Source organism: Petaurus breviceps, unplaced genomic scaffold (assembly GCF_028583685.1).
Source record: "Petaurus breviceps papuanus isolate PSGF00001 unplaced genomic scaffold, PetGlider_PUasm1.0 174, whole genome shotgun sequence".
NCBI classification, from domain to species: domain Eukaryota; kingdom Metazoa; phylum Chordata; class Mammalia; order Diprotodontia; family Petauridae; genus Petaurus; species Petaurus breviceps.
Genome location: NW_027185761.1, coordinates 42442035 through 42469070, shown reverse-complemented (window position 1 = coordinate 42469070; position 27036 = coordinate 42442035). Strand labels below are relative to the sequence as shown.

Below are 27036 nucleotides of genomic sequence, written 5' to 3'. Positions count from 1 at the left end.
TGAGCTTTCCCAAGTTTTTCTGTATTCATTGTTTCTGATAACACAACAGCATACCATCATATTCATGAACCATAATTTCGTTAGCCATTCCCATTAGGTACCTACTTTGTCTTCAGTTCCTTGCTACAACAATAAGTATGGCTATAAATATTTTGATATATATGGAACCTTTCAGTCATTGACCTTCTTAGGACACAAGATAATTAATCTATGTAAAGTGCTTTGCAGATCTCACAGACCTATGGACATGTTAGTTGTTATGGCTAGCATGGAAATGCTTGAGTTAAAAGATAGGAACATTTTAATCACTTTGCACAATTACAAATTGCTTTGTAGTTAACAGTACACCAAATCACAACTCCACCAACAAAGCATTAGTGTGCGGTCTTTCTACCACCTCCTCACCACTGACTATTCTCATCTTTTATCATCTTTGCCAGTTTTCAGGATGCAGGGTGAAACTTTATGGAGTTATTTTGATTTGGATTTCTCTTATTAATGATTTGGCTCATTCTTTCGTATGGTTGTTAATCATTTGTAATTCTTTTGAGAACAGATTGTTCATATCCTTTGATATCTTTCCACAGACTAAAAGCTAGAAAACTCTGGACCTCATTTAGTCCAGCTTTATCTTGTTTTCTTTTATAACAGTAGAGGAAACTGAGGCCAAAGTGATTTGCCCAAGGGCTGGAATTTGAATACAGATCTGAGTACTTTTAACACCCTGTTAGAAAGGTACTAGACAGGTTGATACCAACATGTAATGCAAAGATAGACATTATCTAGATAATGCATAATCATATCCAGTGCCTAGAATTTGAGGTGTCATTTCTCCCCCAGTGCCTAGAAAGCACTCTTGCCGCTCCTCTGCCTCTTAGAATCCTTAATTTCCTTTAAAATTTAGCTATTTTACCCCCTAAAACAGGAAACCTATCCAGATCACCCCAATGGCCGAAGCTTTGTACCTGTAGCCCTTCTGACTACAATTTGTTCCTTCCCTATTGCATGAATAAAAACTCAAGAAAAACAGGATTATTTCCTTTTTTAAAATTTTTCTTAAAAAACCCAGAGCCCAACACAAATAGATGTTCCCATGATGATTGAATGAATGGTTGAATGAATGCAAAGTATTCTAAATGCATTGTTTTGTAGGAGTGTGTGTTGCATGGGTTGTGTGAGCCAGCAGCCTTTATCTATCTTACTGCTTCCAGACTGTTGTTTAATCACTTTTCAGTCACATCCAGCATTTGGAGTTTTCTTGGCAGATATACCAGAGATGCCATTTCTTCCTCTAGTTAATTTTACAGTTGAGGAACCTAGGCAAACAGGGTTAAGTGACTTGCCCAGGGTCACACAGCTGGCATTTGAGGCCATATTTGAACTAAGGCTTTCCTGACTCCTGGCCTGGGGATCTATCCTCTCCACCACCTAGCTGGGGTTCCTTCTGACTAGAAGCACCCTGAGGACAGGGCCCTAACATTTGAATTGCATTCACTTGTAAAAGAAATTCCATTTACTTTGAAAGGGATGCTATTTCCCCACCTAGAGATAAGGTGTCTTTTTCAGCAAAACAAAATTACCTTTAGCAAACCTGGCTCAAAAACAGAGTATTAGTAAACATTTGAAAATGAGAAACAAATTATTCTCTGAAATCTCAACATCTTACTTCAAATACACACTTGAAAAATTGCTAAGATTTTATTCGGTTAAGAATGCTTGAATATCTCCCTAAATCATAACACTGGTAAACTTATTGAAATATTTTTACAATTTTATTAGAGGTTTTAATTCACTGCTTTATCTATCTCTGTTAGGCTGCAAAATAGCTTTAAATATTCAAGTGGTAATTAATGAATCTTTTATGTTGCAAATCAAACATTTTCATCTGTGCAGCGCTGGAGTAGCTGTGAGAAGGGATTTAAAGAGTAATTGTTTCTGCTGCTCCAGCATTGTCGCCTTGCATTTACCTTTCATTTTCCTTTTGGGTCTGCTTGCCTTGACTGGTGGTACACCATCTTTCAGAGCGGATGATGTCTTCTGTCTCTTTTTAGGTCAGGATATCATACTGTGCTTTTGCCAGAGACATTCCTGACTGGATGGAAAGTCTTTGAATGTGGAATTTTTGCATGAGTGCAAAATAATAAAAAGCATGTGTGTATTAAAAAAAAAAAGGATCAACTTAATGGGAAATGAGCATTGGGTTACATTAATATTGTATTACAGTAAAAACGTATATTTAATAAATTTTCTCCAGACTTTTTCAGTATCTATTTTTCTAAGTTGTAAGGCAGCCTAAAGAAAGGGTACATGATACATTTGATTTATGTTAAGTAAATAACCTGCACAACCCACTTGAAAATGGATTTTTAAGTGTAGAAACCTATACCCAAGGGGGGAAAAATGAATATATGCCACATCCAGCGGGGCGAGGGGAAATGTCCAGCATTTGGAGCAGAAAGTCTTTGTAAACATTATTTTATTTTATTGACACCAATTTTTTAAATGTAGGATTTTATGTCAGATGGCAAGGGAGTGCCTCTGAAAAACACTGCAATTTAGTTTAAATGATAAAATTAAACTAGTATTAAAATAATGACTTTATTGGGGGTAGAAGAGTTTCCTTTTCTTTCTTTTGTCCTTGTAAGCCAAGAAGCTTGAAGAGTGGGGCACAAGAAGGCCAGGCCCAAAAGCTCAGGTCGCCTTCTAAAAAGCCTTCCCAAAGGCCTGACACATCCTTGACTGGAAGCCATATCACTCGCCCTCTTGTTGTTCCCTGGCCCTAATTAATATTATACTCTGTGACATTTATGTATCAGAGCAATAAGCTAAACAGGAAACAATTTATGTCACCTAAAGCTTTTTAACAAATCGATGGGACTATTTGTAATTGCTTGTTTCACAAGATTAAAAGTGCTCAGCCTTGATCTTCGCCCATGGTTTCGTGGCCAACATGACCTGTTCTTCCGTTCTTTAAAAAAAAAAAAAAAGAAAAAGAAAAAGGAGTATTGGTCATCAGCACCTACTTCCATCAAGTAATCCATATTGCTAATATTTCTGGAATTTTAATGTGGTTATAATTTATAGCCGATCAAATGTGGTTACCTAAATTGCTGTTGCTGGTAGACAGCTTAACTGTCTTTATTAATTACGGTATAATTTAATGTGTGAGCACCGGCACTTGTGCTGGTCATTTTTACAGCTAAAGCAGTTATCTGCCTTATGACGAACCGTTTTAGCATTTTCAATGGAAATTTGCTAATATGATGAGTGATAAAAATGTCAAATGCTGGTAAATAACGATTATTGCCTTGGCTGAAATTAATTCTTGAAAGGCCGGTTACCTTCAAATTAACATTATAACTCGAAGCTTATTTTTCCTCCAGTGTTTTCTGCTACTTATATAAACAAAAAATGGATTGCTAATAATTTCCAATGGATGTATTTTCTGTTAGAATCATTCACTAAACATCACCCTCCTATCGGCATAAGAGTGGGGAGCAGGAAAAATATTATTTCTCGGTTTTCATTTTCTTTTTTAAACAAAACAATATGGAAAAACAATTCTCATTTCAATAGTTACCTCTCTGAGGTATGTAGCTCAAGTATTCCTATTTAACTAGAAAATTCTGTGATTGTGAATATATCTGGCCTAATTTTACAGGAAATACGACTCAGAAGCAGTTTATGCAACTTGACCATGGTCACGCAGATAGTAAATGTATGAGATAAGGTTTGAGCCAAGATATCCTGACTCCAATTCCTGAACTATTTCTCTGAAAGCTTGCCTGCATATTGCGCTCTTGGGTAAAGTTTATAAGTTTTGAAGAAGGCTTATTTGAAAGTTGATATTATTAAGTTGAAACTGTCATAATGTAAACCAAATATTTTCCTAGAGTTAAACTAATATTTTTTTGCATTGTATTTAATTTCCAACCAAAGAGACCATGGACCCATTGAACCCACAAAAGCAAATTCTCCCTTAAACCTTTCACCGATTCCACACATGCAAGATTTTAAGAAACAACAAAGTATATTACAATGGGCATCTTCTTTTTTTGACATCATAACAATAACAAAAGATAAGTCTTAATTAACATCCCATAACATCAATATATCACATCATCATTGAAGAGACAGTCTGATTAATAGGGCAAGAAAAACTAATTGTATTTGGTTTTCATTCTGAATGCAGTAGAAGCAACTCATGGAAATAAGTGTCCATTAATAATGTGGAATTTAAACTTACTATGGGATACTTCCCTTTGAATTCAATGCCAACATTTAAAAGAACCACCTATCTATGGAGGCTTTTATATCTTCATATGTGTGTATGTGTGTGTATCTGTGCATACGCACATATAATAAACATTTGCAAAATATATAGTCGGTTTATACATATAAACGTGTTTGCATAAACCAGTATATGCATACGTAAACCCACCGTGGATTTTACAAATACCATATCTGTAATATCTGTACTTTCAGGACCCTTTGGACACAAATGACCACATGAAAGATTTTCCATGAATATTCATTGATATTTTATATATACTGGGAAGGATGGGAAATAAGCTTGTTTGAGCTTTTGTTCTACACTAGTGTGAAGAGTTTCTGGAGATGGCATTATTGGTGTATCTGCTGGTTTGAAATTTAGGGGTAGACGCATAGATTTCCAGAACATTGTCAAACATGCCCTTTAAAATCTCTTTTCAAAGAGGGTGGGGGACATGATAATCCTCCCATTGGTGTATGGTTGAGTTGTTTTGCGTAAATAAAAAATGCAAGGTTAATTTCTAAATCACCTACTGGTTTGAGTGATGTGCCCTAAGTCTCCTATTCTTTTGTCTTATGGTATGCTTATTTAAAGTGCTGCTCATCCCTACAATGGTAATTTTACTTTTATTAAAAATGATGCCTGTTTTCTGAAATACTTCTCTAAAATCTGCATCAAAGAACGTAAGAGAAACAGCAACTTCTTTAAAGATAGGTCATCAAAATTTGAAAATCAAGATGATTTTGATGGAATATTTAGTAACTCAAGTTCTACTCTTTTCCCATGAAAGTAACATTTATCCAGTGTAATTTTATGATAAGAATATTTTTATAAAATCATTTGTTCTAATCTAAGCATTTATCATTATATGCAAAAGATTTCTTGATGAGAATATTATAGACGGTGCATGTTTTTTGACATTAGCATTTTATTTGGATGACTAATCTTGCAGATGTGAAATTTTAATGAATTATTCATGAAATCACTTTCCTCTGAATTTTCAGTTTGCTACTAATGCTAGTTATTAAACACTTTATTTTTTCTTTATAAAATTTGATAAAGAAAGTAAGTGTGTGTTTAATCGAGAGAACAGTGCTCCTTTCTCCAAGTTTTTCTAAGTGGACATTTTTACTTTGATCTTGGTGTGTCCAGCAAGTGTGGAGAAGTTGCTTCATGCCTTCTTTTCTTGAAAGCTGACTTTAATAATTAGGTAACTGAAGCAGCTGGTGATGGAGCCTAATGCAATTCAACTAATACATAACAGCAGGGCAGGGAGGGGAAAAAAAAAAGAAAAAAAAAAACTTAGTCTGTGGCAACTTGTACGACCAGTGTGAACAACCAGCATTTTTATTGCATTTGAGAATGCTATTATGTCAGTAATTAGTACTGACTACACAACATTTTTTTTATTGTCTGTATCAACAGACATGGAATGATGGAATTACAGTTGATGTAAGGAATGAGTTTCTTTTATGCCTTATCAAAAAAAAATCTCGTTACTGGCAGCACATACACACACAGCACCATGCTAACAGTCTGGACTGTACCATTTTCATCAAGGCTTATGGTAGCAGGTATTTCATAAACTATGGCAGGCCCATGAAATGCCACTGGAGCTGTCGATTTGATCCTTGAGATAAGAAAGCTAAAACTCTTTTCTAAACATCCCAAAAACTCGGTGTAAGTTATTAACTAAAAGGTACCAAAGAGATTTAAAACCATTCTATGCACAGTCTTTTGTGTTCTTAAGAAATGGGGCTCACCTGTAATCTGAAAACTACAAGAATTCTCAAGGCTTCCCCCCTCCCCCCCCTTAAAAAAGGTTTTTGTTGTTTTTTTTTGTTTTGTTTTTTTTTTGGATAAAATATCTAGTGATTTACACAGTAGTTGTAGATTGAAAATCTGAGGTATCCCATAGCAGTTCTGAGACAGAGCATTGGGAATTAGGTGAGAACCATCCTATGTCAGCATCAAAAGAGTGACAGCCAGTTTGGTAGTCACAATCATTCTACATAAGCCTTGATAGGTCATTTTTCTGCTAGTCAAATGCAGAAACCAAACAGGTTTCACATTTACAAACTCTGGGGGACAAGGAAGGCTGGACCCTCATTCCTGACAGCGTGTTTACCTGATACATGGTACTACTTTCATAATGTACGCTTTTCTTTGAGAAAAAAAACATGTAACAAATTGTCTTTACATCTTGGCACCTTGTAAAGTTTTTTTTATACAAAAGTTCAATATTTTGACACTCCCCATTAATAATCACTACTTCACTGATAAACTTTGAAAGTGTGACCCTGGACTTTCATCATGCAAAATATTTACTGCAGCAGGAGAAAACATTTTCAACAACATTTTTTTTTTTCCTTTTCAAATGTTAGGAACTCATTGAAGACAGCCGGAAATGTCAGTGGTAGAATAACACGAAGGGGAGAGGGCGGGGAAGTATCAAAAAAAACCCAGCTTAACACACACACACAAAAAAACACAACTGTACAAAATGCTTCAATCAATGATAACAGAAAAAAAAAAACACAAAACAAAATCTGTCAACTATGTTACAATTTAAAAGCCAAAAAAAAAAATTAGGGTCAGGGCTTTTCTCCCACATGTCAGGAAATGTCATCCAATATAATTAAAGCAAGGATAACTAAATGAAATACATGTGCAGCACACTCTGCAATCCCATTACATACAGTAGGTTTTTTTTTCCAAAGCTATTTTTAGTATAGTTAATATAAAGCAGTTGCACAAAAAAAAAAAAAAAAGAAAGGTGTTTTGACAAACAGGTGTATGCATTTATTCCTTTTTAGGAACAATATCTAAAAAAATGAACCTCCCTCCGCCCTCCCCCGAAAAAGACAAAAGCTCACACAGACACAGCGGGCTATATATGTACAACATAATAAACCCCACCCTAAAGAATCAACTGGGTACCCAAAGGGATACTGAATCAGAACTGTAAAAATCAGAATGAAGTTTGCTTGACGGAAAGAAAGCCTGAGATTGTTTTTTTTTTTTTCAGTTGGTTCTTCTGCGAGGCCATGACACCCGCAAGAGACATAAAATCTAATTTTTCTCTCTTTTTATTTTATTTTTTGCTACAGTCTTTAGACTAAGCATGCAAGACATACAAGGAAGTGCAACTGAGTGCAATGTATTTTTCTTTTACTCATTCCCTAAAGGTTTGAACTGAGGTATGCGAACTAACAGTTTCTCATGCTGTTCTCTTTACTCATGTCTAGCTACACATGCTGAGAATGAACTAATCTACCAGATTTTTATCCTCTTTTGAATACCGAACTAGCCAGCAACCCACTCAGGTTAGAAACACAGGGCCCACTTCTCATGATCCCATCGGGCTACTGCCCGCACATCAGGGTAAGTTTAAAATGACCACAGACTGCCCTTTGTATGGTGGGAAGCAGAGCGGATGGAGCTCCAAAGAGTAACTGCCAATCAAGTTTCTATTTCTTGTACCAAGCTTATGAGTGGACAGGAGTGTTATTTCTTTGTAGAAAATGGTGAACAAAACCTAACCAACAAAAATGGAGAAATTATGCCAAGATAAACCAAAATTTAAGATGTGATCAGAGCATAATCTTTTTTTTTTTAAGTGGCATACAATCTGTCAAACAAACATTTTTCCCCCTAGAAAATCTATTACATGTCCCAGTTCAATCATGGAAGCTTTTCTTGTTCTCTCTGAATTTTATTTAACTGTCTCCTTTATTGGATACACTAATTTTCTGCAACATACATTCACTTTTTTTTTGTCACGGGAGAGTTCTCCCCTTCTGTAGTTCCTTTAATACTGGTTCCCTACTTTGATCCTTGATAGCCCCCATAATTTTTTACAGTAGTGAGCTTCAGTCACTGTAGAGGTGCACAAAAAAAAAAGCAACAACTTTGGTTCCATTACCTACTTGGCCTTCTAAATTTATTATAGAATAAAGGAGCAGTTCTCTCTCAGGTTAGCAATAGCCCGTATCTTGTCATTTCCCACTAAATTCTTTCACCTCCTTTGATCAACAATAAGAGGATATTTGGCTTCATAAGATAAAGCATATAACAGAGAACATAATTTACCTTTGTGTAATATCTTTGGTAATTTTAGAAAAAAAGTACAAAGGAGAATATAAATTAAGCTCTGAAAGGCTTTCAAACTAAAATAAAAAATAAGCTACCATCCTACATAAATAAGTGACAACAGTGATTGCAGAATGAACGTGCTCAGGTGTTTCGTGACTGAGGGGCCTGATGGAGAATCCCAGCTTTCTCCCCACATTGTGCGTCATGAGCACTGCTGAGCTCCTAAAGGCAAGCTCCAGTCCTGAGACTGCCGCCATATCTCTCACTCTGAGTGTGTGATATGAGTTGGCATAGGAATATTGCAGAGCCAACAAAAACCGCAGTACAGAATTTGTACAATTGGAATCATTAACACTTTAACATTTCCTGGGCTCAGTTCTTCACAATTTCCATAACAAGTTCAATCTGAAATCGAATTTGCATTCAAGCAGATTAATGCCACCAAGCAGTCCTTAATGGATGGATGCCTAAATTAAGTTACAACACCACTACTTTCAGGAATGGTATTTTGTGAAGTTCATGACATTTTTCACCACTTTACAGACAAAGTAACCCATGTGGGTACCCTACACACATCCTTACGACTGCTTCAGAGAGCTGTTGGTCCATCCAAACTTGTGTCAAACAAGGGAACATCTGCCACTGCATTGTTATTTGTCTGTGTCCCCAGCGCCTAGCACAGTGCCTGACATATAGTAGGCTCCTGATAAATGCTTTTTGATTGACTGATACTAGCTGCTACTGAATTCCATTGGTGTTAATATCCTGGTGATGTTACATATGAGGTGGCATTTATTGACAATCACTGTGGCTGCCAAGAAAACAACCCTAAGACAAAATTCCCAAACACTGCTTTGTGGAATGAATCTGCGTTGCTTTCTACAGTGTTTCTCTGTCTGTCTCTCTGTCATTCATTCTCATTCTTGCAGGATTTCATCCTTTGCAGTTGGACAACCTTCATTGGGGTAGAGTGCAGCATTTGGGACCTTCTTGCAAAGACCAAAACGGAATGTTTTCTGAATTTAAAGAAAACATGGGTGCTATCTGAAGGAAATTGGAATGAATGACAGAAAACTACAAACAAGAAAATGACATTCAGCTTTGTATAATAAAAACACCTATTAACATTCATCACAGAGTACAGAAAACATTAAAGCCTCAATGAGGCCCTGGGCCCAAATTGAGGCCTGAGGTCAGAACTTAAAATGTATAGTAGAAGCCAAAAAAAAAAAAAAAGCAATACATTAAAAAGTTTGGGATAATTATTCTTTAACCCCACCCCCCAATACACACACAGAGGCCTTCCCCATCCCAAATGGAAGCAAAAAAAAAAAAATGGAGTAAAGGCAGTGATAATCAGCATGCAGTAAGTACTGTGCAAATATGTGGTCCATTGGAATCCTTAAAATCTGGGCAAAGGCTTGATCTGCAGTTTGGGTGAACATGCTCAGTCTGACGTCCTCAGTGTCTGTGATTGGCAGGACTGCAGTCCAAAGTCTGCTGCTAAATGTGAGTGAATCAGTTTAGCAAATTTACAACACTGATGTTGACTGTAAGAGAGGAAAATCCCAAGTACCAAACAAGTCCATCCAATGCACAGAGTACAAATTCCTTTTTTCAACAAAAAGTAGAAAAATCAAAAATACTCCCAAATGGGATACTTGATGGCACTAAGAGTTAACACATTTCAGAGTTGTCAAAATGGAGTGAAAATCCCCCAGACTGTACAATAATGGAGAGATTTCACAGCGGACTTTGACGGGTTTTGTTTGTTTGTTTTCCCAATCTTCATTTCTCAGGGTAAGGTTATCAGACATTCACTCCATGTCTTCATTTACAGGCTCATCTTCATAATCTCTGTCGTGATCAAAATCTGGACTGTGGTTTGCTGTTGTCACTAAGGAGAGTGGACCTTCATTCTCGTCTGGATCTAAAGGTTCCTCTTTGACATGCACAGGGTGCCTACGGGGGGAAAAAACATGACCAATGAGCAGTTTCCAATTGAATTAGGAGTGTTCCATGCCTAAGATTATTAGCATAAACGTGTCCTTCCAAAGAATATTAAACTTTTTACTTAGGAAACACATGAGTCATTCAGTCATTACTTGGTGCCCAAGAAAAAACTTCCCTGAAAGAACCCTTTTTCTTCTGGATTATCTCTTCACTCCTTTGGAGATTATGCTCTCAGTAGACACACTGGGCTGATTAATACAATCTTCAAATAAATAAGTGAAATAAACATCTGTACAACAAAATGTTGGTTTGTCAGACCACTGAGCTCCCAGAGTCTGGGCTAATCATTGCGAGCTATGCGCTCTGTTTCTCTAGTTAACATGCAGAACCTCTGAAACAACTCTCCAGAGGACGACCCCAAGTGAGGTTCTATCATTAATCAACTTCAAGCAAACACAGCAAAGAGACACCATGATACATGCTTGAAACTCCAAATTAATGCATATTTTTACAAACTGTCAATAAAGGAAGAAAAGCCCTGCCAGGAAACACAAACGTCGAGGAAAAGGCCCGCTCAACACAACAATATGATAAGAGAGCAGAGCCCTAACGAGAATAATAACACTGTCAGCTGTAAACAAGGCAAGACACGATCCCCAGCTTCACAGTGGGCACCAGCATGCTCTACGGAGATGAGATCTGCCAAATTTCTCATTATGGACTAGCCCAGGAATAACCCGCAGGGGAGTGTGGGGTGATCATACAAAACTGCTATGATAACAATTGAGAAATGTTGTTCGTAAATCATATTTACAACCAATCCTTTACAAATACAAATTACTTTTTTTGTTCTGGGGCTTTTGATATGTAAAATACCCATGTGAGTTACCATGGTCTCCTTGGTGGGGCTATCAATGGAAAAGGACGGGTTTTTATTGACGTTATCACATATTAGGACTAAGAAACAGTAATGGAGACCACTGGCTTATTAAATAATTGATGTTGGTACAAATGCTAAACAAAGGGGATAAACCATATTAAAAAACAAAGAGAATATAACTTTGGACCAGAGATTCTGAACCCTTTTTATGTGTCCTGGATTGCTTTGGCAGTCTGAGGAAGCCTCTGTGGATCTTCTCTCAGAAAAAAATGGTTTTAAATGCATAAAATAAAATACATAGGGTTACAAAGGAAATCAATCAAACTGATTACAGTTATTAAAATGTTTTTAAAAGCACAAATTCACAGATATGCCCCACCCTGATTCCAAAAAAGTCATCCAAACACGCCTTTGAGAATTCATGGAATCCAGGTTAAGAACCCCTGCCCTGAACTGTTCTGGAAGATAGAAACTTTCAAACTTTAAGAGGTTTTAACCTTATTGTAACTTGGATAAAGTTTGAGGAATGGTTCTTAGAAAAAAAGACTTTCTTTTCCTCTAAAGCAAGTTCATACTCTCATGAATAACTAAAAGAAAATTTTAAAATCTGAATAAAAATTTAGACAAAAATTTAATGGAGCTCCCTACTATGCTTTCAGGTATACCACATTCAGGTCAAGTCATCTGATCTCTCTGTGTTCATCTCATTATTTCCACTAACTCAGAGAACCAAGGACATAGTTTGCCCTGCTTTCCTCCATTATAAAGAGCGTAGAAGGTACAGTCTTTTTCCTCCTTTTGCCTTTTCAGTACATTAGACTTTTTGAAGCCTTTGACTTTACATGTAACAAGTTTTGAAAACGAGATGAGTTGAGTTGTGGCATTACAAAAAACATGGGAAAAATTAGTTTTGTTTTAGGATTATGGGGGTGGGGAGAGCATCCCCTAAAGCTGAATAGGTGCTAAGCTGCACTATTCGCTCCATAGCAATACAGAGAAGGATGGTATGCTTCTCTGGAAATACTTCATGACGTGCCATTCCCTGTGATCTCAGAAGCCCAACTCAAAAGGTGCATTTGCAGATGTGTGAAGCCAGGGAAGACACCTCCTCTTTACTTTGACGGATTTCAGTGCCATATAAATATGGAGAGACAATACATATTTATTGAATGAATGGATTCCCTCTATCTCTCTTGCCCTGAAATACTACAGTAGACTATTTTGATTTTTAACATGAAACCAAAATCAAAATTCATGACCGTGCTTGAGATATCACTAGATACCTTGGGGTGTTACAAAACTGGCCATGGGATATACTGCTTTAGATAATAAAAAGTGTGAGGCTGTAAAACATGGGAGATCATAGAGCTTCTCCCAGCAGATAAATCACATATCCCAAACTAGTTTAAAACCATGTTTCACCAAGAACCACCCATGACCCTGAAGGGAGGGGCTTCCCAGTCCACATTTCCCTTCTCCTCTTCTTTCTGAAAACAGAAAGACTGCTTCTAAAAGAGTTAATGACGAGCAACCTTGAGAAACCACAGCTCTCCCTTCTTCTGACATCTGAGTAATTCTTTTGTTTGTCCATTCTGGGAGAAGTGGTTTCTTTTCTTTTTTTTTTTCCTAAATAAAACTAACTTGTTTAAAGGAATTGTGTTCTGGTGGTGTACACAGCACGAAGCAGTTTGCTTTTAGAGCACATCAGGATGAAAGTGTTATGTCCTGAAGCTGTAATTAGATGACGCCTTTCTAGTGTTTTCAAAAGAGAAATAAAAGTAGTGGTATTTGAGTGTCAGAAAAACTGGGGAAAATGAAGATTTGGGTTGGAGCACTTGTTACATATTAGCTGGGTTGCCATGCTAACAAGGTCCTTTAAACCCGGTGATAAAGTTTAAGGCTTGATTTATTCCAATATCCTGGAACAGTTAAAAAACAATTTGCATCATAGCAGGGTAGTGCATATTGGAAGAGAATGAAAAAATGCCATTATAAAATGCACTTAATGGAAATAAGAGGTCACAAAGAGTAACTGTCTATGACACTGATAGTAGACAGAGGAAATCTGCTGTTGACATATAATTACATTTAGCAAACAGGGTAAACCTGGGAGACTTGAGCAACATGCTGTATGCATTTTCCCTTCTTTCAAAAGCATTCTGAGACCCCAGTTTCAATAGAAAATCAGAGATCACATTATTCCACAGTGTTAAACTCCAGGATCCCAAATATCACCTGGAAATTGGCCAGGTGAATATGAAATTCTTAAATAAATGGCCTCACTGTATGGAATGTATTTACTGAATTAGCCATATAAATTCTAAGTGTGCTTTCCAAAAATGCTGCTCACACATTATCATGCTACCTATCAGAGATCATTTGGATCATTTCCCAGGCTGTCCATCATCTGAGGTCACTCCATCAACTAATCACTGGGGACTTTTGTCTGGAAAAAATCATTGCTGCACAACTGAGAATAAACTATCCCAATATCTAAAACCAAATTCAGTGGGACATCAATGACAAAGATGAAAACGACATATATTCACATAAGCATTACAGAACCCAAGCTATTCGTCTCACTAACAGCAGAATCAACATTTTAAAATAGTTCTTCCCATCTTGATTAAAAATTACTATTGCCAGTTTAAAGCTCTTTTTGTTTTCTTTTGGATGGGGGAAGGCAGGGCACTTGGGGTTAAGTGACTTGCCTAAGGTCACACAGCTAGTAAGTGTTGAGTATCTGAGGCCGCATTTGAACTCAGGTCCTTCTGATTTCAGGGCTGGTGCTCTATTCACTGTGCCGCCTATCCACCCCTAAAGCTCTTTTGAAGAGAGTGGTACTGGTATAGCCTTACTGCTGGAATATCAAAATCTGTTGAGTGTCAGATTTCTCTCCCCACCTACCCCGAACATGGAGATGGGAAAAATAAAAGCAATAACAAGGCAAGATGGACATCATTCTATATCAATTCCGTTTGATTCCAATAACAACAGATTAAATCTCTTCCCACTTTTTCATTTCAGTCACTGACATGACCTTAAAACAAAATGCTGGAAAATTGTGGTCCAAGGTTTGCTCACTTGCTGAAAGTGTTGATAAGCAAATTATACCAAGTATTGAGAGTGTCACAAATATGAAAATGCCTCATTTCCTTAAAGTGTCAACTCCCCAAATGAACAGGAATCTTGAAACCTTTAGAACTCCAGTTTCCTTCTCAAGCATTCAAAGGATCACTCTTTTCCTGATATTTTTGGGGGAGGGACGTTTATTTACTACTACACAAACTCACTTCTTTCACCCCCAAAATATGGCACACACCCACAGGGGCATACGCCCTTCCTCCCTTACCCTTTCCTATTATACAGAGCAGCCCGGTTGCCATTCACAGTTAGCATGGACAGCAAGCTCCCATTATTTCATTCAGTTATATATGCACTCATTATACTGCCGTCTGCTGCTATAATGCTCCTATTAATTTTCCTTTTGATATTTTAAGAGCAATCTATAAATCATGTAGACTTTCCTATGTGCCATCATTAATGCCTGGAAATTATGTTGTATTTGGAATGTTACTTTAAGCTTATCATACAACTTAGTAAACAAGTATATTTTTCCTCCTCCTCATACTACTCATTCTCCTTCCTCTCCCCTTTAATCTACCCAAGGCCCACATTTTGAGATGTTGGAAAGTTGGGCAAATCAAAAATATTTTCATAAAAATGCATGAAAGTAATAGTAATAATGATAAAGATGATGATAATGCACTAATGATGTCCTAGACTTGAAAGAAGAGAATTAATTTTATTTCTTTTTGCAGTCATAGAATGAGATAAAGTGACTGGCTTTATATGGAAGGTGTTCAGTGACCCCTTTTTATCCTCAAATTTATGAAAACATTTCCAGAAACTCTAACATGTCCCAACACCAAATTCAAAGGGAATTTCAGGAAAGGAATTCTTCCCTTCCCCACCTCTGACAGAAAATGGAATCATTGTCCAAAGGTTCCTGGGGCATCAGTGTCAAGGATGTAACCGCCATGTTTTTCTATACTTACATTGCTTGCATAGGGGAACGGCCCGGGCTGCTGTCACTCTCATTGCTGTTTGTGTGCTCCATTGCACCATTCAGTTCTTCCCTCATAGCACTGGCTAAATTGCCCAGAGTGGGATTTCCCATGGAAGCAGTAGTGTAGAGAGGTATACTATTCTCAGCCATCGAAGCCTGCCAATAACACGGAAAGAGTGTATGAAGAAATAAGACTTAGAAAGCTCCACACATGATAAATAGGTGGGGTGTATTATAGGCTCATTTACTAAATCATGATGAGCTCATTTTCATAGGCGCTGCTTCCTGGCAAACAGAGTTTCTAGTGGATTTAGAGTCAGAGCAATCATATAATTTGCTTAAAAACAAAATAAACTCAAGAACTCTAAATGCTAAGATATCCTTCAAGCTTCAAGTCTTAAGAAATCCCTATCACTGTATACATTAACCCCAAGAAGCAGGAGAGCAAGTGTCTTTCTCCAGATATTAGCAAATGTGGGGAGGGCTTGAGGAAGGAAGCCCCCCTTTCCCAAATGGGATTTAACCCGGATTCTGAGAAGGGACAACCGAATATGAGGTTTCTGTCTGGTGCTTTCTTTTCAAGAAGAATTGAATATTTACAGATCACAGTGAAATATAATGCAATTTTCATTTCCTTATCCATCTTTATAATACCACTATTGGATATTATAGATTTGATAGGATTATTCTGACTGCACAGCTCCACCTTATGAGAACTTCCATAAACATTTACCCTATAGAAAGGAAGCAGATTATAAAATATGAATCATATATATGTGTGTATATATATTTCCCCTGCCTAATGATTTTTAAAAAAATGTATGTATAACTGTTATAGGTGAATTTGTGATGGTGACATAAACTATTTTCTGTCCTCTAAAAAAGGGGGTGCAGGTTAAATATCTTTTCTACCCTAGATGTTTTTAAGTATATGACTTTTTAAATGTTTAAGTAGAGAAAGAGATCCAGAATCATGAGGCAACTCTGGAGAGCAAGGAAAGGAGTAGTGAAAAATGAGGAAAAAAGTCCTGAACTGTAGCCCTTTGATGTGCTGTATTTTCTTGCTGGCTACCTATCCCATTTTTATACTCGTCCTACAATTTGGGGAGTGGGGCACCACACCGGTTGAAATCATTGAGTGAGCTACTGTACCTGAGTATTTTGTTTTGCTACAGTGCCCCAGTGAACTTTTCCATAGAGGATAAGCTTAGCAACCCAAGTCAGAGATCAGAAATGATCAAAAGCATCTTGCTGATCCTACAATAGGCCTGATTTTCCATCCTGTGTGAACGAGGCTCCAAGAGAGGCCCAGAGAGTTGGGTAAATCCTGATACCAAAGAAAAGAAGAGCTCTTCTTTGTACATAGGAGGTAGGGGTGGGGAGAGGGAGGCCCTAGGCAGCAAGATTCTAAGTTGTGTAGCTGAGCAGCAAGGAGAATGCCTAGTAGAATGATCCCAGCCTCACACGTGGTATAAACCCCCAATCCATAAACGACTTCCCACTACATGCCACGTATTGGGGGGGCTAAGCTAACTCACCTACACAGCTGTGGCTGATGGACTAGTGCCAAGGCCAGTGTCTTTGAGAGCCTTAGATTCTTCCTCTCCACATTTGAATTTATATAGCTGCCTTTTTTAAAAAAAAGAAATCAGAGGGTTATTTCCTCTGTTCTTGTTTCCAAATGTGGTGAACTCATTTTGATGAACAGCAACTTTGAGCATTCCCTACTTTCCTACAGTTTGTGAAATAATTTAAGTCAAGTACTTTTTCCACACAGATCTCTTGTAATTGCAATAAAGCATTTTTTTTTGGCAGAGCAAGGAGAAAAAGCAATTGCCAGAATTATTTTTTTTTTTTTGCAAACTGCAGCTGGGCAAGAGCCCTCTGAGCTGCCTTCACTGAAACCCAATGGTCACGCCTCAGCAAATAATGGGCAGTTCTTTGGGGATGATTACTCCAACTTCTCTGAAGTGGGAATGTCACAAGATCGGGTTTCTCTCCTGATCTTTTCATTACTTCATGGTTTCAACCTGGGTAGAAATGACAGAGCCCCCATCTTAGGATGGTGGTATTGTGAATTCAGTCCAAAAAGCAAAAAGGCATCAACATCAGGAATTTTGGGGGTTTAGGGGGGAGGCTAATTACAAATCCCTTTGGCACTTTAGAACATTGTAGCAGGAGGGATAAGATAAATGCTAATTTGCTTTCTGTCTTCAGAGACTAGTCTCTAAGCTACCCCAGTGTTGGATGGGGCAACTGCTTACTTTCCTTGTTTGCCTTAATCATTCCTTGCTCTACAAAGGAAGTTTCTAATATTACCTTTGTAAAAGGAGCTCAGGAGAGGAAGAATAGCCAAGACTGGGAAAACCAGGATAAACATATAAGTATATAGATCTCTGAATCAAGAATGCCCTACCGCTATGCGCTCATACCATGGCACACAGAATGGAAAAGAAGCCTACAAATGGAGGAACAGAGAAAGAAATGAAGGGAAGAGCTAACACTGCTCTTTTGGAACACATGAGAACTTTGTCATTAGGGGATAAGCTGCGTGACCCAGGCTAAAGGTAAAGATAACCTGACCAACAGTCCCAAATTCAACACTTTAACTGAATGGCTTACGGTACAGTTCCTTAGTTGGAATATTAGTATAGACACAGATGGCTAATATTTTTTTCTAATAGGGGTCCCCCCCAAAGGCTATAAAGTCACCTCAGGGTTTGCATGTCTGCCAAAAAACTGAAATGCTTAGATAATGGTTCAGAAGCACTTGAAATATTCCCCATCCATGTCAGTAAAACATTTTGTGATCCTCTGGAAAAAGGAACTCTATAAATGCAAAGCATTACTGTTACCCTTAGTTACTATCACGATTCCTAGGCTTAATGAGTCCCATGCTTTATTTCTGTAGTAGATCATGTGGTCCCACTTTATATGGCGTGTATCATGCCATGCTGAATGCCACATTATGTTTCTTAAGACTTTTTAGACTTTCATTTTTGTTTTCTGGAAAAGGGATTATGCCATTTAAAAAAAAATTTTGCTTCTCTTTGGAAATGGATGACAATGGAAGAATCACTGTGGGTATGACCACATTGCTTAGCTCCTTCACTTAATTAACCCAGCAGAGAGGGGTCTTAGGATATTGTCTATCCACAAGGATCCAAAATCGCAGAGGAGAAAAAAATCCACAAATCTAATTGATCAGAATTAATTCATTCATCTAGACCTATTGTGGGCAAAAGAGAGAGAATCTACTCTCCTGGAAAATCTGAAGATAGTTTTGGGGTTATCAAAGAAAACAGGAATGGATAAAGATGATGACATCACCACATGTTTCAGAAATAAAACATGAACGGTTCTGTAATGAGAAGCATACTAATTGAAATTAGTCACATAGTTAACAGAATCCAGTGGAATGCAGGATCATTTCATTTTTGCCTTTCAGCTTCATGAATGTAAAATGTGCCTGTAATCTTAATACTATTCCAGAGACAGAGCAGCCTTTAAATTCACACTTCATACGACTCCAGGGAAAATAAGTTACTAATGAATGGTATTTACAGTGGCTGCCTTTACACATGCTATCACATTTGCTTTTCTGAAGTTACTGTGTCAACTAAAATAATTAAAAGAAATGCAGAAAGTCATTTCTCCGATTAATTTGTTTCCTGCTTGGGGAAAAAAAATGAAATTGCTTAAATGATAAGTCTGATCAATTTCCTTCCCAAATTTAATTGTGCACAATATACTTAATCCTTTATTGAGAGTTTATCCAGAATAGAGTGATGTGTAGAACCTGTCCCTTACAGAGAGAGCTGAGGGGGCACTGTGCAAATCACTAACCACTTAATGCAAACAAATATCAGGAAAAAGCATTTTCAATTTTTAAAAACTATTCTTTAAAAGTTTTGAAAACTCATTAGTGCTAATCTGCCAAGTCAAATGTGGTTTAAAAAAAAAAAAGAAGCCAAACACCGACACACCCCAGCTCCTCAGGAGTAGCCTGGTCATGGATGAGAAATTTCTTAGGATCTAGATAACTCTTTAGGTAATTTAATCAAAAGTTACACGAGATTTTGAGAAGGTTTGGGAATAACCTGCTTACCCTCTGCAAATGTTTCACTCCCTCCCACCCTAACATAGGCTCAAACACATTAGAATGAGGATACAATGGAAAGAATGCCCAACCACTAACCTTCCCTGGTACCTGAGAGAGAACCAAACTTCTGCCTGCCTAATATTGACTCGTCCTCCCTTTCTGAAATGTAGGTTATGTAATGTGCTCTGAATCCATAGGCAACATCAAATTCTATGGGCATGTTACATAATCTTGCCTGTTTTGCACAAAATCCAAAGACGTTTTCTCCGACATCTCTATGGTTTAAACAAAAACATCTGTATCATCAGTTCACTGTTAGAGAGTGAACTAAACACTGATTTCAGAACAAAAGAAAAACACGCTAAAATAGACTTTAAAAGAAAAAAGATATGCTTTCTCTTTAAAGCCGGGAACAATAGAAGGTCATGTGACATAGTATCCTATCATTCAGCACATTAATAGCTGTGCTAGAGTAATTACACTTGTGGTATTTTTGCCTCAAGTGAAATTCTGAAATAAGAGGATGGAAATTATGATACTGCTGATAAATATTAATAAGTGAACTTTTAATTTTTTTGCCACAATATTCAAAATGCTAAGCATCCGCCTAATGCTGAAGCAGCCTGATATGTGTTTGCCTCCAGGGACTATGATGCTTTGTGCACTTAAGAAAAAAGTTTAACGGAATTAAAATTTAATATCTAATTAGAGCAAGGCTAATATATTTTGAAATGAGTGGGGAAGACACATGCCTCTGTTGCATCTTTGGTACGGTCATTAATCTTACCTGTAAAGCAGCATTGAGAGGTGTACAGTAGGCGTGGCTGCTCTGTATATTTTTAATAAGAGAAGGGTTACTGCATAAGAAAAAGATAAAAACGCAAAGTTAAATACAATCAACTCTCGATTTACCCTCTAAGTCCTGTTTTCAAGTCTGTTGGTTTTCCTTCCAAATCAGAAACATATATATATTTGGTAGGTTCTCCCAGAAAAAAAAATAAAAAAATAAAAAAACAAAACTATTATATTTCGGTTACATTTGGTCATATGAATTTAAAAACCTAGAAACTGGGCATTTGTGATTTTAAGGCTCACCTGCTTGAAAGCCTTGCTAAGCATTATGAAGTAGTACTAGTCTTGGCTGTCCACTGGAGAAAGGAATTTCTATCACAAACAAGAAATCTTGCAGGACATCCTTCCATCCCAAAGCTCTATCAAAACCAAAGGTCTGATGGGAAAAAAAAGAAAGCTCCAGCCGATGTAGGGCAGTAAGTATGTTGCCATGAGCTAGTTAATGACACCAACAAGCAAGGCTGATGGAGCAAGTGCTTGGACACTTAATAAAGCCAGACTGTATGGAACCCACTGGTTGGGAAACAGTAGAATAGTCCTTGGCTGTGACCTCTGGGGTATCGCTTAATTATTAACAGGAGAGAGGAAGGGGGATATTTCTGGGGATGTCAGAAGGTTGCATTTTGTGCCAAACTTTGGTACTAGGTCCAAACCTGGGAAGAAGATTGTAATACAGCATAGTATAATAAGGTATAACATAGCATAGTATAATACAATATAAGAATTTATATATAAAATATATCCTACTGAAGGAACTCCCTTTACTAAAGCAGATATGGTACTGTTCTGAAACTTGAGGGTCTCACAGAAGGATATCTAGGACTGCCTTTTTTTAATTAATGGACCAGGTCAAGATAGTATTTAAACCTCAATGGTGGCCTAATAAGAGTCGAAATATTAAATCTGCAAACAAGAGACACAATGCGGAGTTTCTGCTTCCAATAGGAAGACTGCTTACTTTTGGTGATCTTTCCATGTAGGCACTTAAGAAGTGTTTGCGAATTAAATTGTATCTTTAAGATGTTTAGAAGTTAATAATTATTTCTAATGCTTAGAGCATCTTAATCATTCATTTCATTACACTTATATTGTTATGCTGAATGAACACTAAGAAGAGATTAACCTGAGTCTCATTAAATGCAAATTCCCAACCTAAGTAAAAGTTGACTTTCCACTTGGAACCATATATCTCAATTACAGGGTCACTACGTGCTGTTCAATTAGAGGGTCACAATAAGTTGCTGAATCCTGCTACGACCAACATTTGCATTAAAGATGTCAAAAAAGCATTATTCAAGGCTCTGGTATTGAGAGAAACAAAGAAATACATGTACGATCACACAACTTAGTTCCATTGTAAGAAAGTGTGGCATCACTATTGGTGAAATGCAAAACTACATGAGATGAATCAACCATGCAAAGCAAAGCAACAGCAGAAAAAAAAATAAAAGCAAGTAAAAAGTCTTACTGTGCAACAAGCTCGTCAAAGTTTTCATCAGGGCAGTATTTTCGAGGACGGCCTCGTTGAATATGGCGGCCACGTTTAAACTCTTCATCATCAACAGTCCAAAAGGACCCAAACTCATCCTCTACTCTGATAAAGCACTTATGCAGGGAGAGGTTGGTGCGAATGGCACCCTGGCACAAGAGCAGCAGCAAGGGAGATGAAGTGGAAACAAAGGGACGCGGGATTGGGGGTAGAACAGACATCAAATACAAGGAAAAGGAAAAAGAAAATAAAATGCGATAAGCATAAGCAAATGGTTTGTGAGGGTTAATATGCATTGCCGCCTACAAGCTACTAGCATGTGATGCAACGGACACCAAGCAAGCAGGGTCAGGGAGACTGGTGGGCATACAAACAGTAGTGATGAAATGCTTTTTTGTTCCCTTAACTGAAACAACGTGAAACCGCCTTCTTCGTCTAATGCCGTCTAGCAGCCAAAAGCCTCTACGTGAAACTGTAAGCATGATCCAAGCTAGGCTAAGAAGTTCAAACATGGTGGACATACCCACTGATCTTTTGTGGCCTTCGTTTTTGGAACTCTACTTCATCCACTGTCCATACTGCCCCTTTAACGTTTTCTACTCGCACAAAACACTTGTGGAGACTAAGATTATGGCGTACTGCATTCTGCAGCAGGTATAAAAGAGAAAAAATCCAGAATTTTCTATAAGAAAAGGCTTGTCATTGTCCAAAAACAGCAGTAAATTCAGCCTAACAGTCTGCATTCGTAAAATCATCCCATCATCCGCCGCCCCCGTGACCACTGCTACGTGGTTACAACTTTCTTTTCCAAAGGTGAAAATCAAATCTCAGGACCAAAATTAGGAATTAGTGCTTTTGAAATGACCAGTGACTAGACTGAAATTATAACGAGTAAGCTTTTTTGTGTGTGTGCACACCAACCAACAGCAGGTTTCACATTACAAAACATAACAGCACTGTTAATGTGTCTTCAAAGTAGAAAATGTTCAAACCATGAAATCCTCTCCTAGAAAAAAAAAGCATTTTTTTGTTTTTTTAACAAAACAGAGAAAGAAAAATTCTGAGTTAACAATATCAGATACTTATTGAGGGTTTTGGCTTTAGAAACTTTTATTAGTCTTACATTGATTAAGTATCTTCCTAAATTTTACTTGAGGAATCAAAGGCTATCTCCACATGTTGCTGAGGGGATACCGTTCACTTTAAATGGCATTTGCCGCTACTGCCCCCACACCTCCAACTCCTGCTTCACCCCATGGACCAGCATCCATCATTAAGCCATGTCTTCCCTTAATATACAGAAACAAAAGTTGGCCCTCACTGCTGGCAAGTGACTTACTGAACTGAGTGAGAGCCAAAAGAACACATGGGAAGGGCTCTTGGTGGCAAAATGCTGAGATCCCTGCAGCTGATTGCTGTTACAGACACATGTTTCTTCCTTATGGTTGAAAGTGCCCTTCTGCTGGTCATTCCTAAGCTAAGATGCTCACACTCTGTTATTTAAAAGTACTTTAAAGCAAAGGTCTAAACCACTCACTCTTCTATATTTCTTTGGATTCAGGATGATGGATAATGCTTATCGTCTATCTTGAGAGGTTTCTTAATTTTATTTGGCTTAAAACTCCCCTTCCCTGCAAAACCTTTAAACTGAATAATACTCTTACTTTTTTTTTTTTTAGCACTTTATAGTTTTCAAAGCACCTTCATTGACTTCAGCCTCCCTTGAGCCACACAATCCTGGGAGATAGCAGACAAGAGAGAAATCATTATCCTTAATTCACAAGTGAAGAAACTGAGGCCAAGGGACATGGCTTGAAAGTAGAAGAGTCAGAATTCTTTTTGTTCAGTTGGTGAGCTATTCAGAACTGGCATAGTCATGGTACATGGGTATATCACCAATCTGCAAGCTCCAAGACTGAAACTTTCCAATCTCGATGGAAAATGGTGGTGGCTCATGGGAGGTGGGCTTAGAAGTTCTATTTTGCTTTTTAAATTTTACTGGGCTTACAAATTCACTGCTGTTGGGTCTCTGGGTAAGGAATTCTTTCTAGAAATACACACTGAAATCTGCTAGGCAATATAGGGTTTTAAAGTTCTGTAAGACTGATTTTTTTTAGCCAAATCCCTCAGAATTTCATGATAAAAAAAAGAGTCCTATACCATTCAAAGTCATCTCCTTTGGAGGCTATATAGTCCAACGAGGCTGCTTTTCATTTCTTAAAACATTTCTCAATCACCTCTTTGGGAGTTTCCTTCAGAGCCTTGTTGCACATTCTTATGCCTACCATCAATATGGGCAACTGCTCTTTAAGAGTAAATCTGATGTTTTTTAATTGATAAAAGTCATTTAGAATCAAACTAAGATTGGAGGGAATTGTGTTGGATCACACCAACTGGATGATCCCTCATCAAGTAAGTCCAGGGAGGGGTTGGACTGGAAGGTCCCTGTGGATGAACTGAACTCTGCTGTCATGGACCCACCCTGCCTCCAATGTAAATGAAAAACTAGAAAGGGATATTTTATTTTTCTGTTCATGTGGCTCAGACACAGGCTCTGAAGGCAATTTCCAAAAAAGTGCTTGACAGAAACATATCATATAAGATACCACCTCTGTGCAAGGTAAAGTATCAAACAAGTTAAAAAGAAAATTCCCAGCAAATCTAGGCATAGATTATACATGGAAAGAATGAACAGTAACATGAATAATTATTGAATAAAGCAGTGAAGTGGTTCAGTGAATTAGAATCCTGGACTCAGAGTCAGGAAGTTGTCGCTCAGTTGTTTTCAGTCACATCTGACTTTTCATGATCCCACTTGGAAGTTTTCTTGACAGAGATATTGGAGTGGGTTGCCATTGCCTTCTCCAGCTCATTTTATAGATGAGGAAAATGAGACAAATAAGGTAAAGTGACTTGCTCAGGGTCACACAGCTAGTACACGTCTGAGACCAGATCTGAAATCAGGAAGATGAGTCTTCTGATTCTAGACCCAGCACTCTATCCAGCAAAGCACCTTGCAGGAAGACTTGAGATCAAATTTGACCTCAGATGTGTGACCCTGGGCAAGTCACTTAATATCTTTCTCCCCCAATCCCCTCAGCTGTAAAATGGTAATAATAGTTCCCAATTCCCAGGAATGTTGTGAAGATAAAATGAGATATTTGTTAAGCGCCTCAAAATGTTATCTAAATATTAACTATATTTAATTCCCAATCGTTATCTGACATTTTCATGCAATTAACTGGGGTGAAAAAACGTAGAGTACAAACTGATAAAGAGAAAATTTCTCTGGAAAAACACACTGCGGTTGCTTTGTCTTCATCTTATGACTATGTATATAAATTTGAAAAGGAAAAATAGAAATGTGTATGTGTACATATTGCTAAATAACTGAAAGGAACATTTTTTAAAAAAGATAATAGATACTGAAATACTGACTCCTCTCAAGCATAAACTTAACTTGCCATCTAACTCAGTATCTAAGATGGATGATAATGTAAATAAAGAAATGTGGGTACAATTAAAGATACATATATTGGGCATCCAATCACTTCAACTATGATCGTCACTATTTAATGACACTTAAACCTGCAATTTATGCATGTGAGAAAGTTATGTTTGAAACCCTACGTCTAAAAACTATGTCAATTTCTCGGAGTTTTTGTCACTTCAAATAAAGGTAAGCTATTTTCATTCTGGTTTAGGCTTGATGGTTCCTTAAATGTTGACCAGGATGGTAATTGGATCCAAATTCTAAATTGAGTTCAGGGTTGTTCATAGGTATCTTTACCTCCAATACCAAATTTCCCTCTTGCTGATTCACTAGGAGCTCTATTTATTTAATCTGCATAGCCTAGGTGACAGTGTTCTGTTAATCCTATTCACGGTAAGGGTAATATAATTTTAAAAATGAATTTCAAAAATATTTTAACACAAAATAATATCTCTCCCATCACAGTTATCATTAGAAAACAACGATGGGATTATTTTGTGTATTTTGGATAAAATAAATAATACTTATCTCCCCTTTTTGGCAAAAGCAATTTTTAGATCTCGTCGTCACTTAAAAACAACAACAAAATCCAGCATCTAAAGCTCCTGATTACACACATGATGACTGCTTCAGCCTCATCTGAAAGAGAGCTCTTTGATTTCCAGGAACTGGCTCAGAAAAAAAAAAAGAAAGATAAACTTAGGGGAGTCTGCTGGAACTTTGCTGGTCCATGACCTGAGACCACCTTGCAACGGAATCACACTAGGCACTTGAAATGGTGTGTCCAAGATGAACTTGCTTTATCCTAAGGTGAATCATTTAAACTCCTAGAATCGTGGAGTTGAATGAAAGATTATTGCAAAGGATTATTGCAAAGGGTTAGGATTACTGCAAAGAGGTTCAAGTATTTTTTTTCCTATTCATAAGGAAAAGACTTTTGTTTGGGGCATGAGTGGTAACTATGTCTGAAGCCACTTCACACTGTGAAAAACAAGTTCATCACACTCCAAAAAAGCAAAAAAATCCCCCAAATAACAACAACAAAACACCAGTCTATTGAAAAATAAATAGCCTAGCTTATATCATTTTGGCTTTTCCCTTCCCATGGGTTAGTTTTGATCCAACCTAATTATAAACCAGAGAGTTGTGACAAGATGGTAGAATATTTTTTCCAGGTATCAATTGGTTGAGAAACAAATTATCCATCTCCACTAATGACGGTTGTGGGTGAAGGACTAGAAGAATGAAAGCTTTGTGTAAGTAACAAGACAAGCCCAATATAACATTCTATCCCTTTATCCTACATATTCCAGCTGGAAAGATAGAATTTCACTGCTGAGAGTAACAACCACAGATGAACTGGTATAATCATGGGAGAGAAAGCCAATAATGAGAGGCTTCAATTAGTGCTTTTCAAAGACGGAAGAAGTTTCCTGCCAAATCTCCAATCATTCCTGTGGATGAGATCGTTTTTGTGTGTCAAAACAAGCCATATAGATTTAATGCCCTCGTGGTGTTACAACCGTATCATGTCATCTGCTGGCACTGTCTATTTTAGACATGGCAGAAACCAAAGACAAGAGGAAGGTGTAGGAAAAGGCTTACCTTCCACGTTGCTGCGTTGCGCCTGAAGTAAGCAAACATTCGTGTGAACCAGTTATAGATTTCATTTAGGGTTAGTTGCTTTTCTGGAGATTCAAGAATAGCCTACGACATGAATAATAATGGAAGGGAATTTATGACCATTTCATCACAATCACCATCATACCTTTCTTTGAAAATACTAAACCATTGTGATTTGGAGCAAAAATCCTAAGAAGACTTTCACAA

At 37.5% G+C, this 27036-nt stretch overlaps 1 protein-coding gene across 12 annotated transcripts in view; it reads right to left on the bottom strand.

Annotated features, from left to right (window-relative positions):
* Positions 1-5597: 5597 nt before the first annotated feature.
* The window catches only part of FOXP1 (forkhead box P1), a 689298-nt gene continuing 667859 nt past the window's right edge, over positions 5598-27036 (bottom strand). For all 12 annotated transcript variants that reach the window (XM_069084104.1, XM_069084103.1, XM_069084105.1 and 9 more), the window contains 5 exons: positions 26812-26913; positions 22237-22358; positions 20160-20229; positions 15260-15426; positions 5598-10330 (listed from right to left, as the gene is read on the bottom strand). In XM_069084104.1, the coding sequence (XP_068940205.1) occupies positions 10186-10330; positions 15260-15426; positions 20160-20229; positions 22237-22358; positions 26812-26913 (606 nt within the window). In that variant the 3' untranslated portion in view covers positions 5598-10185. The remainder of the gene's footprint in view (positions 10331-15259; positions 15427-20159; positions 20230-22236; positions 22359-26811; positions 26914-27036) is intronic.